General features: G+C 44.4%; 1 protein-coding gene across 1 annotated transcript in view; it reads right to left on the bottom strand.

The window, feature by feature from the left end:
* The window catches only part of polq (polymerase (DNA directed), theta), a 112142-nt gene extending 92841 nt beyond the window's left edge, over positions 1-19301 (bottom strand). Inside the window, exons 1-7 of the mRNA XM_055935201.1 lie at positions 18839-19301; positions 14624-15241; positions 14257-14489; positions 13971-14159; positions 13757-13887; positions 7467-7623; positions 4310-4424 (exon numbers count right to left, since the gene is read on the bottom strand). Of these exons, the coding sequence (XP_055791176.1) occupies positions 4310-4424; positions 7467-7623; positions 13757-13887; positions 13971-14159; positions 14257-14489; positions 14624-15241; positions 18839-18909 (1514 nt within the window). The 5' untranslated portion in view covers positions 18910-19301. The remainder of the gene's footprint in view (positions 1-4309; positions 4425-7466; positions 7624-13756; positions 13888-13970; positions 14160-14256; positions 14490-14623; positions 15242-18838) is intronic.
* Positions 19302-20545: the final 1244 nt, after the last annotated feature.

The raw sequence follows: 20545 nt of genomic DNA, 5'->3' as shown, positions 1-20545 counted from the left end.
CCCTACTAGAACAGTCTGCAGCACCAGGCCTCACCCTACTAGACCAGTCTGCAGCACCCGGCCTCACCCTACTAGAAAAGTCTGCTGCACCCGGCCTCACCCTACTAGAACAGTCTGCAGCACCCGGCCTCACCCTACTAGACCAGTCTGCAGCACCTGGCCTCACCCTACTAGACCAGTCTACAGCACCCGGCCTCACCCTACTAGAACAGTCTGCAGCACCCGGCCTCACCCTACTAGAACAGTCTGCAGCACCCGGCCTCACCCTACTAGAACAGTCTGCAGCACCCGGCCTCACCCTACTAGAACAGTCTGCAGTACCCGGCCTCACCCTACTAGACCAGTCTGCAGCACCCGGCCTCACCCTACTAGAACAGTCTGCAGCACCCGGCCTCACCCTACTAGACCAGTCTGCAGCACCCGGCCTCACCCTACTAGAACAGTCTGCAGCACCCGGCCTCACCCTACTAGAACAGTCTGCAGTACCCGGCCTCACCCTACTAGACCAGTCTGCAGCACCCGGCCTCACCCTACTAGAACAGTCTGCAGCACCCGGCCTCACCCTACTAGACCAGTCTGCAGCACCCGGCCTCACCCTACTAGAACAGTCTGCAGCACCCGGCCTCACCCTCCTAGAACAGTCTGCAGCACCCGGCCTCACCCTACTAGAACAGTCTGCGGCACCCGGCCTCACCCTACTAGACCAGTCTGCAGCACCCGGCCTCACCCTACTAGACCAGTCTGCAGCACCCGGCCTCACCCTACTAGAACAGTCTGCAGCACCCGGCCTCACCCTACTAGAACAGTCTGCAGCACCCGGCCTCACCCTACTAGACCAGTCTGCAGCACCCGGCCTCACCCTACTAGACCAGTCTGCAGCACCCGGCCTCACCCTACTACACCAGTCTGCAGCACCAGGCCTCACCCTACTAGAACAGTCTGCAGCACCCAGCCTCACCCTACTAGAACAGTCTGCAGCACCCGGCCTCACCCTACTAGAACAGTCTGCAGCACCCGGCCTCACCCTCCTAGAACAGTCTGCAGCACCCGGCCTCACCCTACTAGAACAGTCTACAGCACCCGGCCTCACCCTACTAGACCAGTCTACAGCACCCGGCCTCACCCTACTAGACCAGTCTGCAGCACCTCACCCTACTAGAACAGTCTGCAGCACCCGGCCTCACCCTACTAGAACAGTCTGCAGCACCCGGCCTCACCCTACTAGACCAGTCTGCAGCACCCGGCCTCACCCTACTAGACCAGTCTGCAGCACCTCACCCTACTAGAACAGTCTGCAGCACCCGGCCTCACCCTACTAGAACAGTCTGCAGCACCCGGCCTCACCCTACTAGAACAGTCTGCAGCACCCGGCCTCACCCTACTAGAACAGTCTGCAGCACCCGGCCTCACCCTACTAGACCAGTCTGCAGCACCTCACCCTACTAGACCAGTCTGCAGCACCCGGCCTCACCCTACTAGAACAGTCTGCAGCACCTCACCCTACTAGAACAGTCTGCAGCACCTCACCCTACTAGACCAGTCTGCAGCACCCGGCCTCACCCTACTAGAACAGTCTGCAGCACCCGGCCTCATCCTACTAGAACAGTCTGCAGCACCCGGCCTCACCCTACTAGAACAGTCTGCAGCACCCGGCCTCACCCTACTAGAACAGTCTGCAGCACCCGGCCTCACCCTACTAGAACAGTCTGCAGCCCCCGGCCTCACCCTACTAGACCAGTCTGCAGCACCCGGCCTCACCCTACTAGAACAATCTGCAGCACCCGGCCTCACCCTACTAGACCAGTCTGCTGCACCCGGCCTCACCCTACTAGACCAGTCTGCAGCCCCCGGCCTCACCCTACTAGACCAGTCTGCAGCACCTGGCCTCACCCTGCTAGAACAGTCTGCAGCACCCGGCCTCACCCTACTAGACCAGTCTGCAGCACCAGGCCTCACCCTACTAGACCAGTCTGCAGCACCCGGCCTCACCCTACTAGACCAGTCTGCAGCACCCGGCCTCACCCTACTAGAATCTGAAGTCAAATGTCTACTGTTTGCTGATGATCTGAAGTCCTCATTTTGGCAAATGTTTAAAAACTACTTTTTATTGGCTACTTCATTACAGGAGTTGCATATTCTGGTAAAATGAATTACCATAATCAAAATGTTCTGGTAAAATGAATTACCATAATCGAAATGTTCTGGTAAAGTGAATTACCATAATCTAAACGTTTTGTTAAGGTTAATTACCGTAATCTAAACGTTCTGGTGAATTACCGTAATCTAAACGTTCTGGTGAATTACCGTAATCTAAACGTTCTGGTGAATTACCGTAATCTAAACGTTCTGGTGAATTACCGTAATCTAAATGTTCTGGTGAATTACCATAATCTAAACGTTTTGGTGAATTACCGTAATCTAAACGTTTTGTTAAGGATAATTACCGTAATCTAAACGTTCTGGTGAATTACCATAATCTAAACGTTCTGGTGAATTACCGTAATCTAAACGTTCTGGTGAATTACCGTAATCTAAATGTTCTGGTGAATTACCGTAATCTAAACATTCTGGTGAATTACCGTAATCTAAACGTTCTGGTGAATTACCGTAATCTAAATGTTCTGGTGAATTACCGTAATCTAAACGTTCTGGTGAATTACCGTAATCTAAATGTTCTGGTGAATTACCGTAATCTAAACGTTCTGGTGAATTACCGTAATATAAACGTTCTGGTGAATTACCCTACTTCTGGTCTTACCGTAACATGTTGGAATGTATATTCAAACCGTTCAACATGTTCGCTGCAAACAGAAGCCTTGTTGAACAAACTTAGAGACTCCGCCCCCCCAGACGTACCCGTTGTTGGTGTTGTGTTTGAGGGCAATGTATCAGAGACCCCCCCCCCCCCCCCCCCCCCCCCCAGACGTACCCGTTGTTGGTGTTGTGTTTGAGGGCGATGTATCAGAGAACCCCCCCAGACGTACCCGTTGTTGGTGTTGTGTTTGAGGGCGATGTATCAGAGACCCCCCCCCCCCCAGACGTACCCGTTGTTGGTGTTGTGTTTGAGGGCAATGTATCAGAGACCCCCCCAGACGTACCCGTTGTTGGTGTTGTGTTTGAGGGCGATGTATCAGAGAAACCCCCCCCCAGACGTACCCGTTGTTGGTGTTGTGTTTGAGGGCAATGTATCAGAGACCCCCCCAGACGTACCCGTTGTTGGTGTTGTGTTTGAGGGCGATGTATCAGAGAAACCCCCCCCCAGACGTACCCGTTGTTGGTGTTGTGTTTGAGGGCGATGTATCAGAGAAACCCCCCAGACGTACCCGTTGTTGGTGTTGTGTTTGAGGGCGATGTATCAGAGACCCCCCCCCCCCCAGACGTACCCGTTGTTGGTGTTGTGTTTGAGGGCAATGTATCAGAGACCCCCCCCCCCCAGACGTACCCGTTGTTGGTGTTGTGTTTGAGGGCGATGTATCAGAGACCCCCCCCCCCCAGACGTACCCGTTGTTGGTGTTGTGTTTGAGGGCAATGTATCAGAGACCCCCCCCCCCAGACGTACCCGTTGTTGGTGTTGTGTTTGAGGGCGATGTATCAGAGACCCCCCCCCCCAGACGTACCCGTTGTTGGTGTTGTGTTTGAGGGCGATGTATCAGAGACCCCCCCCCCCAGACGTACCCGTTGTTGGTGTTGTGTTTGAGGGCGATGTATCAGAGACCCCCCCCCCAGACGTACCCGTTGTTGGTGTTGTGTTTGAGGGCGATGTATCAGAGACCCCCCCCCCCCCCAGACGTACCCGTTGTTGGTGTTGTGTTTGAGGGCGATGTATCAGAGACCCCCCCCCCCCCAGACGTACCCGTTGTTGGTGTTGTGTTTGAGGGCGATGTATCAGAGACCCCCCCAGACGTACCCGTTGTTGGTGTTGTGTTTGAGGGCGATGTATCAGAGACCCCCCCAGACGTACCCGTTGTTGGTGTTGTGTTTGAGGGCGATGTATCAGAGACCCCCCCCACAGACGTACCCGTTGTTGGTGTTGTGTTTGAGGGCGATGTATCAGAGACCCCCCCCCCCCCAGACGTACCCGTTGTTGGTGTTGTGTTTGAGGGCGATGTATCAGAGACCCCCCCCCCCAGACGTACCCGTTGTTGGTGTTGTGTTTGAGGGCGATGTATCAGAGACCCCCCCCCCCAGACGTACCCGTTGTTGGTGTTGTGTTTGAGGGCGATGTATCAGAAACCCCCCAGACGTACCCGTTGTTGGTGTTGTGTTTGAGGGCGATGTATCAGAGACCCCCCCTCCCCCCCAGACGTACCCGTTGTTGGTGTTGTGTTTGAGGGCGATGTATCGTATCTTGGTGAGCAGTAGTTCCAGCAGGTATCCTCTACCGGAGTCTCCTACCATGTGAAGCTCATCCACAACTACCACACCTACACAGTGGATTAGATTATTACACACACACAGCAGATTAGATTATTACACTACCACACCTACACACACAGTGGATTAGATTATTACACTACCACACAGCAGATTAGATTATTACACTACCACACCTACACACACAGTGGATTAGATTATTACACTAACACACACAGTGGATTAGATTATTACACTAACACACACAGTGGATTAGATTATTACACTACCACACAGTGGATTAGATTATTACACAAACAGCAGATTAGATTATTACACTACCACACAGTGGATTAGATTATTACACTACCACACAGTGGATTAGATTATTACACAAACAGCAGATTAGATTATTACACTACCACACAGCAGATTAGATTATTACACTACCACACAGCGGATTAGATTATTACACTACCACACAGCAGATTAGATTATTACACTACCACACAGTGGATTAGATTATTACACTACCACACAGTGGATTAGATTATTACACTACCACACAGTGGATTAGATTATTACACTACCACACAGTGGATTAGATTATTACACTACCACACAGTGGATTAGATTATTACACTACCACACAGCGGATTAGATTATTACACTACCACACAGCAGATTAGATTATTACACTACCACACAGCAGATTAGATTATTACACTACCACACAGCAGATTAGATTATTACACTACCACACAGCAGATTAGATTATTACACTACCACACAGTGGATTAGATTATTACACTACCACACAGTGGGATTAGATTATTACACTACCACACAGCAGATTAGATTATTACACTACCACACAGTGGATTAGATTATTACACTACCACACAGTGGGATTAGATTATTACACTACCAAACAGCGGATTAGATTATTACACTACCACACAGTGGATTAGATTATTACACTACCACACAGCAGATTAGATTATTACACTACCACACAGTGGATTAGATTATTACACTACCACACAGTGGATTAGATTATTACACTACCACACAGTGGATTAGATTATTACACTACCACACCTACACACACAGTGGATTAGATTATTACACTACCACACAGTGGATTAGATTATTACACTACCACACAGCAGATTAGATTATTACACTACCACACAGCAGATTAGATTATTACACTACCACACAACAGATTAGATTATTACACTACCACACAGTGGATTAGATTATTACACTACCACACAGTGGATTAGATTATTACACTACCACACAGCAGATTAGATTATTACACTACCACACAGCAGATTAGATTATTACACTACCACACAGTGGATTAGGTTATTACACTACCACACAGTGGATTAGATTATTACACTACCACACAGTGGATTAGATTATTACACTACCACACAGTGGATTAGATTATTACACTACCACACAGTGGATTAGATTATTACACTACCACACAGTGGATTAGATTATTACACTACCACACAGTGGATTAGATTATTACACTACCACACAGTGGATTAGATTATTACACTACCACACCTACACACACAGTGGATTAGATTATTACACTACCACACAGCGGATTAGATTATTACACTACCACACAGTGGATTAGATTATTACACTACCACACCTACACACACAGTGGATTAGATTATTACACTACCACACAGCGGATTCGATTATTACACTACCACACAGTGGATTAGATTATTACACTACCACACAGCAGATTAGATTATTACACTACCACACCTACACACACAGCAGATTAGATTATTACACTACCACACAGTGGATTAGATTATTACACTACTACACCTACACACACAGTGGATTAGATTATTACACTATCACACCTACACACACAGCGGATTAGATTATTACACTACCACACAGTGGATTAGATTATTACACTACCACACAGTGGATTAGATTATTACACTACCACAGCTACACACACAGCAGATTAGATTATTACACTACCACACCTACACACACAGCAGATTAGATTATTACACTACCACAAAGTGGATTAGATTATTACACTACCACACAGTGGATTAGATTATTACACTACCACACCTACAAACACAGCAGATTAGATTATTACACTACCACACCTACACACACAGTGGATTAGATTACACTACCACACCTACACACACAGCAGATTAGATTATTACACACACAGCAGATTAGATTATTACACACACAGCAGATTAGATTATTACACACACAGCAGATTAGATTATTACACACACAGCAGATTAGATTATTACACACACAGCAGATTAGATTATTACACACACAGCAGATTAGATTATTACACACACAGCAGATTAGATTATTACACACACAGCAGATTAGATTATTACACTACCACACAGCAGATTAGATTATTACACTACCACACAGCAGATTAGATTATTACACTACCACACACAGCAGATTCGATTGTTACACACACAGCAGATTAGATTATTACACACACAGCAGATTAGATTGTTACACACACAGCAGATTAGATTATTACACACACAGCAGATTAGATTATTACACACACAGCAGATTAGATTATTACACACAGCAGATTAGATTATTACACACACAGCAGATTAGATTATTACACACACAGCAGATTAGATTATTACACTACCACACAGCGGATTAGATTATTACACTACCACACAGCGGATTAGATTGTTACACTACCACACAGTGGATTAGATTACTACACTACCACACAGCAGATTAGATTATTACACTACCACACAGCGGATTAGATTGTTACACTACCACACCTACACACACAGCGGATTAGATTATTACACTACCACACCTACACACACAGCAGATTAGATTATTACACTACCACACAGCGGATTAGATTGTTACACTACCACACCTACACACACAGCGGATTAGATTATTACACTACCACACCTACACACACAGCAGATTAGATTGTTACACACACAGTGGATTAGATTATTACACTACCACACAGCGGATAAGATTATTACACCACACTAACACCATACTGTACATGTTTCAACACCTACCCAGTAGGTCCATGGAGTCCTCCTCTATGAGTCTGTTGAGGAGGGAGTTGGCCTTCTCTATAGTACACACTGCTACGTCCAGACTACTGAAACCTCCAGGAGCAGCCCGGCCTCCCATGTAGCCCTCCACACACACCCCCGCCTCGGAGAACACACTCTGTAGACAACACACACTGAGGACACACTCTGGAGACGACACACACCGAGGACACACTCTGTAGACGACACACACCGAGGACACACTCTGGAGACGACACACACTGAGGACACACTCTGGAGACGACACACACCGAGGACACACTCTGGAGACGACACACACCGAGGACACACTCTGGAGACGACACATACTGTCCCTGAGAACACACTCCGGACAGGACACACACACACTGTCCCTGAGAACACACTCTGTAGACGACACACTGAGAACACACTCTGTAGACGACACACACCGAGGACACACTCTGGAGACGACACATACTGTCCCTGAGAACACACTCCGGACAGGACACACACACACTGTCCCTGAGGACACACTCTGGAGACGACACACTAGAGACGACACACACTGAGAACGCACTCCGGAGAGAAAACACTCCAGAGAACACACTCCAGAGACGACTCTCTGTCTATTTTTAGTAACGTAAAACACTGTGGCTAAAGGGAAGGGGTCTAAATACTTTCCGACTGCATTTGTCATGTTTTTATATATTTTAGCAAATTAATTGAAAACGAAATATCTAATTTACAGAAGTATTCACAACCCTGGGTCAATACATGTTAGAATCACCTTTGACAGCGATTACAGCTGTGAGTCTTTCTGGGTAAATCTCTAAGAGCTTTGCACACCTGGAATGTACAATATTTGCACATTATTCTCCCCCAAAAATACTTCAAACTTAGGTTTATTATTATTATTTATTTATTATTTAAGGTTATTGCTAAACAGCCATTTTCAAGTCTTGTCATAGATTTTCAAGACAATTTAAGTCAAAACTAGGCAACTCAGGAACATTCAATGTGTTTTAGGTTATTGTCCTGCTGAAAAGTTCATTTGACAAGCATACCCATAACATATAGCAGCCATGTTGAAAATATGAAGAGTGGTACTCAGTGAAGTTGTTAATGACACGTTGGATGGTTGGATCCCCAGTCCTTCCTAACTCAGTTGCCGGAGAGGAAGGAAACCGGCCAAAAGAATCTTGAGAGTCATCTTTTCTTTCGACCAAATTTGTGGTATCAAATTTCGTGGTATCCAATTGGTAGTTACAGTCTTGTCTCATCGCTGCAACTCCCGTACAAACTCGGGAGAGGCAATGGTCGAGAGCCATGCGTCCTCCGAAATATGACCCAACCAAGCAGCATTGCTTCTTGACAAGCAGCACTGCCTGCTTAACCCGGAAGCCAGCCGCACCAATGTGTCGGAGGAAACACTGTGCACCTGGCGATCATGTCAGCGTAAATACGCCTGGCCCGGCACAGGAGTCGCTAGAGCTTGATGGGACAAGGGCATCCCTTCTGGCCAAACCCTTCCCTAACCCGGACAACGCTGGGCCAATTGTGCACCACCCCATGGGTCTCCCGGTCGCGGCCGGCAGCGACAGAGCCTGGACTCGAACCAGGATCTCTAGTGGCACAGCTAGCAACTGCGATGCAGTGCCTTAGACCACTGCGCCAGTCGGGAGGCCCACACACGATGTGTTTTAACTTTTTATGGCTGCAGGGGCAGTATTGAGTAGCCAGATAATAGGTGCCCATTTCAAACGGCCTCGTACTCAATTCTTGCTCGTACAATATGCATATTATTGTTATTATTGGATAGAAAACACTCTCTAGTTTCTATAGCCGTTGAAATTTTGTCTCTGAGTGGAACAGAACTCATTCTACAGCACTTTCCCTGACATGGAGTCAGATTTCAGACATCTTGGCCCCTGATCTGGAGTCAGTTTAAAGGTCCCTGTGAATGCTATGAGGATACAAACACTGCTTACGTCTTCCCCTGGATGTCATTACGTGGTGACGCTTTGAATGGAGTCGATTGCGCAATCAGAGCCTCTATAAAACAACACAACGTGTAGGTAGTGTCCCTTTTCCAGCTGCGCCTGATGCAAGGTGGACACGGACCTGCTCTTTTTCCAAGCTTTAGTTTAGCCAGTAATATTTCTCCGGTCATGTTTTTGCTCGTTATAGGTGTTAAAAACATCATAAGGTAGTTAATTTAAACCGTTTTATAGCAATTTATATCCGTTTAGTGCGATTTTGAGGCATTGCTTTCTGAGACACTTTGAACCTCTGGGCACGTTTCCAGTTCATGCCGAACGCAGTGGGCATTTCCACATGGCAAGAGGACAGCTTTCGACCAAAAGACGATTAGACCCAAGAAAGGATTCTTTGCCCAAGATTCTGATGGAAGAACAGCTCAAAGTAAGAACAATTTATTATGATAAATCGTGTTTCTGTCGAAAAATGTTAATCGCTTATGCCGCCATTTTGTTAGATGTAGCTTCGCTTGGCGCAACCTGTATTGAAAAGTAAGGATAATTTAAAAAATGTAATTCAGCGATTGTATTAAGAATTAAATTGTCTATCAATCGCTGTCCACCCTATATTTTTTTAGTCACGTTTATGAGTATTTATGTATAAGACTAGATCACTGTCTAATATGGCGCACGACATTTTCTGACCAGCTGGGCTACTTTTGTCATTGTCTAACCATGATTTTGGTGGCTAAATATGCACATTTTCGAACAAACTCTATATGTATGTTGTAATATGATGTTACAGGAGTGTCATCGGAAGAATTCTGAGAAGGTTAGTGAAAAAATTAATATATTTTGGCGATGATTACGTTATCGCTCTCTTTGGCTTGAATCAATGCTCTGGTAACGTTTGCATATGTGGTATGCTAATATAACGATTTATTGTGTTTTCGCTGTAAAACACTTAGAACATCTGAAATATTGTCTGAATTCACAAGATCTGTGTCTTTCCATTGCTATGTGCTGTGTATTTTTAAGAAATGTTTTATGATGAGTAAATTGGTAATACACGTTGCTCTGTGTATTTATTCTAGTCGATTTGTGATGGTGGGTGCAATTGTAAACTATGATTTATACCTGAAATATGCACATTTTTCTAACAAAACCTATCCTATACAATAAATATGTTATCAGACTGTCATCTGATGAGGTTTTTTCTTGGTTAGTGGCTATCAATATCTTAGTTTAGCCGAATTGGTGATAGCTACTGGTGTTGAGAAAAAATGGTGGACAAAGAAAAATGGTGTCTTTTGCTAACATGGTTAGCTAATAGATTTACATATTTTGTCTTCCCTGTAAAACATTTTAAAAATCTGAAATGGTGGCTTTATTCACAAGATCTGTATCTTTCATTTGGTGTCTTGGACTTGTGATTTAATGATATTTAGATGCTACTATTTAATTGTGACGCTATGCTAGCGATGCTAATCAGTGTGGGGGGGGTGGGGGATGTTGTCATAGGTGTACCGACCTCGGGCTTGCAGCCATAAGAGGTTTTAATAAATCAACTATATGTACCGAACTGGTCTGATGCTTTAGGCACGCTAATTGATTAAATAATTAAGACACACAAATAACTCAAGAGGGAGCCAGAGATCAAGATAGCCTAGCCAGAACCTGTTCCCGACCCTCCTGCTGCAGCTTCGCAGACTCGGCTGCACCTGAATTTCCCGTTAATAGGCTACACCAGTGGTCGGAAACCTTTTCCATTTAGAGTGCCAATTTATCTTACCATTTCTACCGATATTAAATAAAAATGTATTTGTCACATGCGCCGAATACAACTGTTGTAGAAGACCTTACAGTGAAATGCTTACTTACAAGCCCTTAACCAACAATGCTTTAAGAAGTTTCGAAAAAAATAAGTGTTAAGTAAAAAATAGAAAATAAAAGTATTCAACAGCAATAGTAAAATAACAATAGCGAGGCTATTTACAAGGGGTACCGGTACAGAGATATACGTGCCAGTTATGATTTTCATATGCACATTTTCGTGGAGCCTTTGTATCTCAAAATCGTTGTCTGTGGTGAATCTACATTCTATCTAAATGAAAATGATACCCAATCTAAAAGTAACTACCATTGCCAACTATGTAAAAATAGCCTACATAAAGCCAACAAATAAAAACATTGCAGCCTGCAGGTAGAAAATATCCTGATAAAAATAAATATCCTGGGCCTCCCGGGTGGCGCAGTGGTCTAGGGCACTGCATCGCAGTGCTAACTGCGCCACCAGAGTCTCTGGGTTCGCGCCCAGGCTCTGTCTCAGCCGGCCGCGACCGGGAGGTCCGTGGGGCGACGCACAATTGGCAGACACATTGGTGCGGCTGGCTTCCGGGTTGGAGGCGCGCTGTGTTAAGAAGCAGTGCGGCTGGTTGGGTTGTGCTTCGGAGGACGCATGGCTTTCGACCTTCGTCTCTCCCGAGCCCGTACGGGAGTTGTAGCGATGAGACAAGATAGTAATTACTAGCGATTGGATACCACGAAAATTGGGGAGAAAATGGGATAAAAAAATAATAAAATAAAATAAAATAAAATAAATAAATAAATAAATATCCTATAAATCACATGGCCCGTCTGCAACAAACTGTAAACATTGCATCAACTATCAGATAGGTAGGCCCAAAACTCGCTAGCAAACTTGCAACATTGTATAACATTCTGGGCCCTCAGAGTACCCGCCAGTGAGCTTGGGACAGACACAGCTGTAGGCTATTTGTGCAAAGGATAAGAAGTAATCAGGTATTCTATGACGTTTCCACTGGATCAGAGCATTACATTTCTTCCCTTCATGCTGAGTGGTTATCGAAAAGGGAGAGAGAGCTGGAAATATTGTTCAAATACTTTGAGGAACTTCTCAATTGATCCTAAAAACAGACTTTGTTTACTCGCAGTTTCAGGTGAAGGAAACAAGGACGTTGAGAAACTCCACAACTCATTAGTGGTGGTGAGTTAAGACAATCAGAAATACTATCAGCCATCCCCAAATGGACACATTTTATAGGTCTATGTTTGCGCTCAAGCCAGATAGCCTAGTCTTACTTCTATTTGCGTCCTTACTCAACATTGACAGGAGCATTTCAAACAAAAGACGACCAATAAATTGACAACTCATAAATGGAGTGAAATGAACGAGTTTGTTTCTCAGAAGTGTAGCCTGGGTTATGAGTTCTGCCAAACACATTTCCAATGGTACACAGCATTGTATGAGATCTTCAGCTTGTTTCTCAGTAGTTACCTGCCTCCCCTCCACTCTAACCACTAGTCTACCTGCCGCCCCTCCACTCTAACCACTAGGCTACCTGCCCCTCCACTCTAACCCCTAGGCTACCTGCCTCAGCTCTTAGAGACTGACCCAGAAAGACTCACAGCTCTTAGAGACTGACCCAGAAAGACTCACAGCTCTTAGAGACTGACCCAGAAAGACTCACAGCTCTTAGAGACTGACCCAGAAAGACTCACAGCTCTTAGAGACTGACCCAGAAAGACTCACAGCTCTTAGAGACTGACCCAGAAAGACTCACAGCTATGAGACTTACCCAGAAGACTCACAGCTCTTAGAGACTTACCCAGAAAGACTCACAGCTCTTAGAGACTTACCCAGAAAGACTCACAGCTCTTAGAGACTTACACAGAAAGACTCACAGCTCTTAGAGACTTACACAGAAGACTCACAGCTCTTAGAGACTGACCCAGAAAGACACAGCTCTTAGAGACTGACCCAGAAGACTCACAGCTCTTAGAGACTGACCCAGAAAGACTCACAGCTCTTAGAGACTGACCCAGAAAGACTCACCGCTCTTAGAGACTGACCCATAAAGAGACTCACAGCTCTTAGAGACTGACCCAGAAAGACTCACAGCTCTTAGAGACCGACCCAGAAAGACACTCAAAGCTCTTAGAGACTGACCCAGAAAGACTCACAGCTCTTAGAGACTGACCCAGAAAGACTCACAGCTCTTAGAGACTTACCCAGAAAGACTCACAGCTGTAATCACTGCCAAAGGTGATTCTAACAAACATGTATTGACTCAGGGAGCTGAATATTTACGCAACGACTATATTTTTGTTTAATTTTTGTGTAGATTGTTGACAAAAAAAAAAGACAATTAAATCCACTTTAATCCCACTTTGTAAGACAATAACATGTGAAGAAAACCAAGGGGTTTGAATACTTTTTTGCAAGGCACTGTACATATACACAGAGCATTTCTGCCTCTCCATCCCTCTATCCCTCTCTACCTTCCACTGTACCTGTAGGTAGGTCATCTTCTCCTTGGCCAGGGATACGAAGGGCAGAATAAACAGAGCCTTCCTCCTGGTCTCCAGAACTCTCTTCAGCATTAACAGCTCTGCCACCAGGGTCTTCCCTGCACTGGTTGGGGCTGGGATGAGAGGTCAGGGGTTAACGGTCAGGGGTCAGGGTTCTGGGGCGGGGTAGATTGGTAGGGTCAAGGGGTCAGGGTACCTGAGTAGACCAGGTTGTGACCTTGCAGCACGCGTCCCAGACTGAGACACTGAGCCTGCCAGGGGAACATGGAGGAGACACCATGACGACGGTAACGCTCAAGGACGCCAGCAGGTAGCCCCCAGCTGGACAACAACAACCTGTCACACTGCTCGTCTGGACGCACACACACCGCTGACAGACCAACCCCTGGGGAAACACACACACACACACACACACACGTTACACACACACACACACACACACGTTACACACACACACACACACTAGTTCTTTCATCCCGTACCTGTAGTGTTGAGTGTGCTGGCCTCCAGCCCAGTAGGGGGCGTGAGAACAGAGGCTGACATGTTGTTCCTCAGAGAGCGCTGTAGCACCCCTCTCTCCCTCGCCCGTGCCAGGTGGGAGGGGCTGAACAGGATGAAGTCATCAGACACGTCCAATGGGGAGTCAGCATTCTGGCAGGAACCATTTCCTGTGGGTGTGGTCTCAGAGCTCCTCCCCCTGGCCCTGCGCTTCCTACTGTCAACGACAACATTCAAATGAAATAAACATTTATTGGCAACGGCTGTTAAAGGTACAACCACGTCAATAAAAGTTAGAACAAGATCAAATGATGTTTTTTGTTTGTATATTAATCTACTGTAAAGACACACCCTCTGGAGCTGCAGTTCTTCTGGGGGGGTGAGGCGTCCGTAGGTCTGTGTGGAAGTGTCCCAGCATGCTCTCTGTCCTCCGAGTCTTCACTGAACAGCAGGCACTGAGCCAGGTTCTTACGGTGCGCTGTCTGAACCAGCCCTGGATGTTCACACACACCTGGTCCAAGTCCACCCCTAGCCCCGACCTCTGATCCTGGTGTCAGGCTGTGGGAGGTCTGGGCTGGAGCTGCAGAGACGTGGGATACCCCTCTCTGGATTAAAGATACCCCCATCTCTACCCCATGTGTTAATTTCATCCCTCCAGGATCCAGAGCTTCCAGCACCTGCAGCATCTCCTCTCCGGGGTCTAAAGAGGAGTCTCCTACCACACACACCTGTCCTGCAGCCACATTCTGGGCAGTGTGTGTGTTGTCACGCAGCGTGTGTGTGTTGTCACGCAGCGTGTGTGTGTTGTCACGCAGCGTGTGTGTGTTGTCACGCAGCGTGTGTGTGTTGTCACGCAGCGTGTGTGTGTTGTCACGCAACGTGTGTGTGTTGTCACGCAACGTGTGTGTATGAGTGTTTTGCAGGCGACTGGAGCGTCTTGGGGTGAGTGGCTGCTCAGGGTCGGGGACACTGCAGAGAGAAACACAGAGTTAAAACATTATAACATCTAGTCATGTTATAATGTGTGGCTCAGTTATCCCGTGTAGCTCAGTTGGTAGAGCATGGCGCTTGCAACGCCAGGGTTGTGGGTTCAATTCCCACGGGGGGACCAGGGTTCAATTCCCACGGGGGGACCAGGGTTCAATTCCCACGGGGGGACCAGGGTTCAATTCCCACGGGGGGACCAGGATGAATATGTATGAACTTTCCAATTTGTAAGTCGCTCTGGATAAGAGCGTCTGCTAAATGACTTAAATGTAAATGTAAATAATATAGTAATTAAGACAGGGTTATAACATCTAGTCATGTTATAATATAGTAATGATATCAGGGTTATAACATCTAGTCATGTTATAATATAGCAATGATATCAGGGTTATAACATCTAGTCATGTTATAATATAGTAATTAAGACAGGGTTATAACATCTAGTCATGTTATAATATAGTAATGATATCAGGGTTATAACATCTAGTCATGTTATAATATAGTAATGATATCAAGGTTATAACATCTAGTCATGTTATAATATAGTAATGATATCAGGGTTATAACATCTAGTCATGTTATAATATAGTAATGATATCAGGGTTATAACATCTAGTCATGTTATAATATAGTAATGATATCAGGGTTATAACATCTAGTCATGTTATAATATAGTAATGATATCAGGGTTATAACATCTAGTCATGTTATAATATAGTAATGATATCAGGGTTATAACATCTAATCATGTTATAATATAGTAATGATATCAGGGTTATAACATCTAGTCATGTTATAATATAGTAATGATATCAGGGTTATAACATCTAGTCATGTTATAATATAGTAATGATATCAGGGTTATAACATCTAGTCATGTTATAATATAGTAATGATATCAGGGTTATAACATCTAGTCATGTTATAATATAGTAATGATATCAGGGTTATAACATCTAGTCATGTTATAATATAGTAATGATATCAGGGTTATAACATCTAGTCATGTTATAATATAGTAATGATATCAGGGTTATAACATCTAGTCATGTTATAATATAGTAATGATATCAGGGTTATAACATCTAGTCATGTTATAATATAGTAATGATATCAGGGTTATAACATCTAGTCATGTTATAATATAGTAATGATATCAGGGTCACTCCTGTCATTATGAAGTGCTTTGAGAGGCTAGTTAAGGATAGAACTCACTCCTGTCATTATGAAGTGCTTTGAGAGGCTAGTTAAGGATAGAACTCACTCCTGTCATTATGAAGTGCTTTGAGAGGCTAGTTAAGGATAGAACTCACTCCTGTCATCATGAAGTGCTTTGAGAGGCTAGTTAAGGATCATATCACCTGACACCCTATGACCCACCGCCCCAACAGATTCACAGACAACGCAATCGCCATCAAACTGCACAATTCCCCCTGGACAAAAGCAATACCTATGTAAGAATGGTGTTCGTTGACTACAGTTCTGCGTTCCAACACCATTGTCCCCCTCAAAGCTCATCACTAAGTTCAGGACCCTGAGACTGAACACCTCCCTCTGCAACTGGATCAAAATTACTTCAGTATGAATTAGAAAATGTCCGTGTCTGTAATTTTCAGTTTATCATCCCAGCTCTACAGAGTGGTGCCAGGAAGATAACCTCTCCCTGATCATGGACTACAGGAGACAGCAGAGAGAGCATGTCCCCATCCGGGGCCGCAGTGGAGAGGGTGAAAAGCTTCAAGTTCCTCTGCGTGCACATCACTGACGACTTGAAATGCTTCTACATCTGCATTGCTTGCTGTTTGGGGTTTTAGGCTGGCTTTCTGTACAGCACTTTCTGACATCGGTTGATGTAAAAAAGGGCTTTATAAATCAATTGGATTTGATTGAAATAGTCCCTTCACAGCCAGTGGTGAAGAAGGTGCAACAGCACCTCTTCAACCACAAGAGGCTGAAGAAAGTCAGCTGGGCCCCTAAGACCCTCACACACTTCTACAGATGCACCATTGAAAGCATCCTGTCGGGCTGTATCTCTGCCTGGTGCGGTAACTGCAGGGCTCTCCATCTACAGCACCCGGTGTTACAGGAAGGCCAAGAAGATCATCAAGGACCTCATCCACACGAGCCACAGCCTGTTCACCCATCTACCATCTGGAAGGCGGAGACACTAGGGACGGGACGATACCAGTATCGAGATACTCATTAGTATCGTGGCAAGGAAACAAAACACGAAGCGAATTTAACCTTTTAGGAAAACAACCCTAATTTTGGAAAATAAACATGATTATGCTGTCATCCAGAGTTGTTTATTCTCCAAGCTATAGCACACACTATTTCACATACAGCAGGGTTTTAAAGGTCCAAATAGTTTGGTGTGCTCAGTGATTACAAAAATATTCCGATACTGGTATTGTCCCGGCCCTAAGAGACAGTACAGGTGCGTCAAAGCTGGAACCGAGCGACTGATAAACAGCTTCTATCTCTAGGCCATCAGTCTGTTAAACAGTCACCACTAGCCAGCCTCCGCCCAGTACCCTGCCCTGAACTTTAGTCACTGTTACTAGTCGGCAACCACCCGGTTACTCAACCCTGCACCTTAGAGGCTGCTGCCCTATGTACATAAACATGGAACACTGGCCACTTTAATAAAGTTTACATACTTTATTCCTCACTTCATATGTATTTACTGTATTCTAGTAATGGTTCCTATATAACTACTGCTGTACTCACCTTTTCAAATCAAATCAAATGTATTTATATAGCTCTTCTTACATCAGCTGATATCTCAAAGTGCTGCACAGAAACCCAGCCTAAAACCCCAAACAGCAAGCAATGCAGGTGTAGAAGCACGGTGACTAGGAAAAACTCCCTAGAAAGGCCAAAACCTAGGAAGAAACCTAGAGAGGAACCAGGCTATGAGGGGTGGCCAGTCCTCTTCTGGCTGTGCCGGGTGGAGATTATAACAGAACATGTACTGAACATATACTGTCTATACACACCATCCTATATAACTACTGCTGTACACACCTGTTTTATTCATATACCGTCCATACTGTCGAAACACACCATTATATATTTATATTCTGACATTGATCATTCTGATATCGCTTGTTCTGATATTTCTTCATTTCTTTATTACATTTTTTTGGATTATGTGTGTATTGTTTTGTATTGCTAGATATTACTGCACTGTCGGAGCTAGAAACACAAGCATTTCATTGCACCTGCGATAACATTTGTAAATATGTGTATGCGACCAATAAACGTAGATTTTGACCGTAGTGCTGCTTTGATTGACCGACAATAACAAGCTACACGCTTGAAAAGCGTTTTCATTAAAATAGGGATCTTTTTTTTCTTCTAAAAAATGTATACTCTCACGTAATCGAATACTAACGTCCGTAGCAGTCGCCATCCCGAATAATATTAAAACCTCTTAATGTTATAATATAGTAATTAACCGAGTTTCGAAATCTAGTCCAGTACATTCTGTTAACGAGTCAACTGCTGTTCCACAGTGGGACATAGATGTGTTAACATGACAAGTTAACTCAGTGTACTGAGGGAAAAAATGTCCACCTGTTTTTCTTGATGATCTGATGTCGTCCCATGTAACATTTCCTCTTGGCCGGAGGGGCCGCGGAGCTCATCCTGTCGTCCTAACTATGCGTCTCCTGACCGGAGTCCTGTCCGGCTGGACTGGCTGACGGACCACGGTAGAGAGCAGGGCTCAGCAACCCTCCATATCCGACCTCACTGTTACTGGGCTGGCTGGAGCAACCAGGCAGCAGGTTCACTACGACAGCGTATCATGGTGAAATAAAACATTAATTAGTATACTTGTAACAACCGTTAGCTAACTAGCTAACTAACGTTAAAGTAGTTACGTTAGCTGAAAGTTAGTTGTAGTCACTTTTTGCTACAAAATTAAACGTTTCGCCAGATAACATTAACAACATTAGCATGCAAAAGTTGTGAATATAGCACAGAGTAAGCTACATTTGTTTCTGCAAATAATGTCAACAAATAAAAGAAAGAGGACAACAACAAAAATATGTTGTAGGAAAATGGAAACATACGTGAAGAATCGAAAATACCGCCAGTGTTTCACAAAAAAAAGTCCGATGGTGTACAACAACTTCCGTTCGTTGACAGTAGTAAACATGGACTTTCACTTGGGAAATCTAAATTATCCTCAAACCATTCACAATTACAGCAACACTTTAATTCATTTTTTTTAAATAGGAGTTTATGAAACTGTTCTGAGCTTTCTGACCTTTAAAGAATTGACATGTTCAGCCAGAGGGGTATTACACTAAAAACGTACTTCCGGGTCAAGGAATTACGAAAATTGTCCAAATAGAAGTCCCCGACGTAATCGTATAAAGGTGTCGCAAACCTGTATTTATTCATGATATATGAAAAATAATAGGCTAAACATGAACATTGATTCATATTTGTTCATATTTAAGTGACATTAGCATTAAAATGTGGGTTTTCAAACATGTTCCAATGTCAAATAAATGCTGCCAATACAATGCACTATATGCTAAAAGTAAAAGTGGAGTTGGGATTACTCACTACGGTCTGTAGAATCTATATATTGTATTATTTCATGGGGGATTGAGGTCTAAATACCCAGCAACACGTTCTACTCCACCTGCTCCATATCCCCAAATGCATTACACCGTATAATATTTTTGAGGCAGTATCCTAGTAAAATCATATTGCTATATATTACCCCAAATATGCTTTGCCTTCCAACCATTTTCTTAAACCCAACTTGGTTGCAATCAATCAAAAGGTTTGCCTCTTGGACATGGGTGTTGGACTGATTCATGGATCATAGAGGCCATTTGTATTTATTACGGATCCCCACTCTGCCTGGGGTTCAGCAAAATTAAGGCAGTTATATATATATTTTTTTTAAACATTACAATACATTTTACTACAGATTCCACAACACATTAAAACTTCTTATGGTTGAGATACCGTTAACGGGATCGATATGACAACAGCCAGTGAAAGTGCAGGGCGCCAAATTCAAACAACAGAAATCTCATAATTAAAATTCCTCAAACATACATGTATTTTATACTATTTTAACGGTAATCTGGTTCTTAATCCCACCACAGTGTCCAATTTCAAAAATGCTTTACAGCGAAAGCACCACAAACGATTATGTTAGGTCACCGCCAAATCACAGAAACACAGCCATTTTTCCAGCCAAAGTGAGGTCACAAAAAGCAGAAATAGAGATAAAATCACTAATCACTAACCTTTGAT

Source organism: Salvelinus fontinalis, chromosome 10, assembly GCF_029448725.1.
Source record: "Salvelinus fontinalis isolate EN_2023a chromosome 10, ASM2944872v1, whole genome shotgun sequence".
NCBI classification, from domain to species: domain Eukaryota; kingdom Metazoa; phylum Chordata; class Actinopteri; order Salmoniformes; family Salmonidae; genus Salvelinus; species Salvelinus fontinalis.
This window is presented reverse-complemented; position numbering and strand designations above follow the sequence as displayed.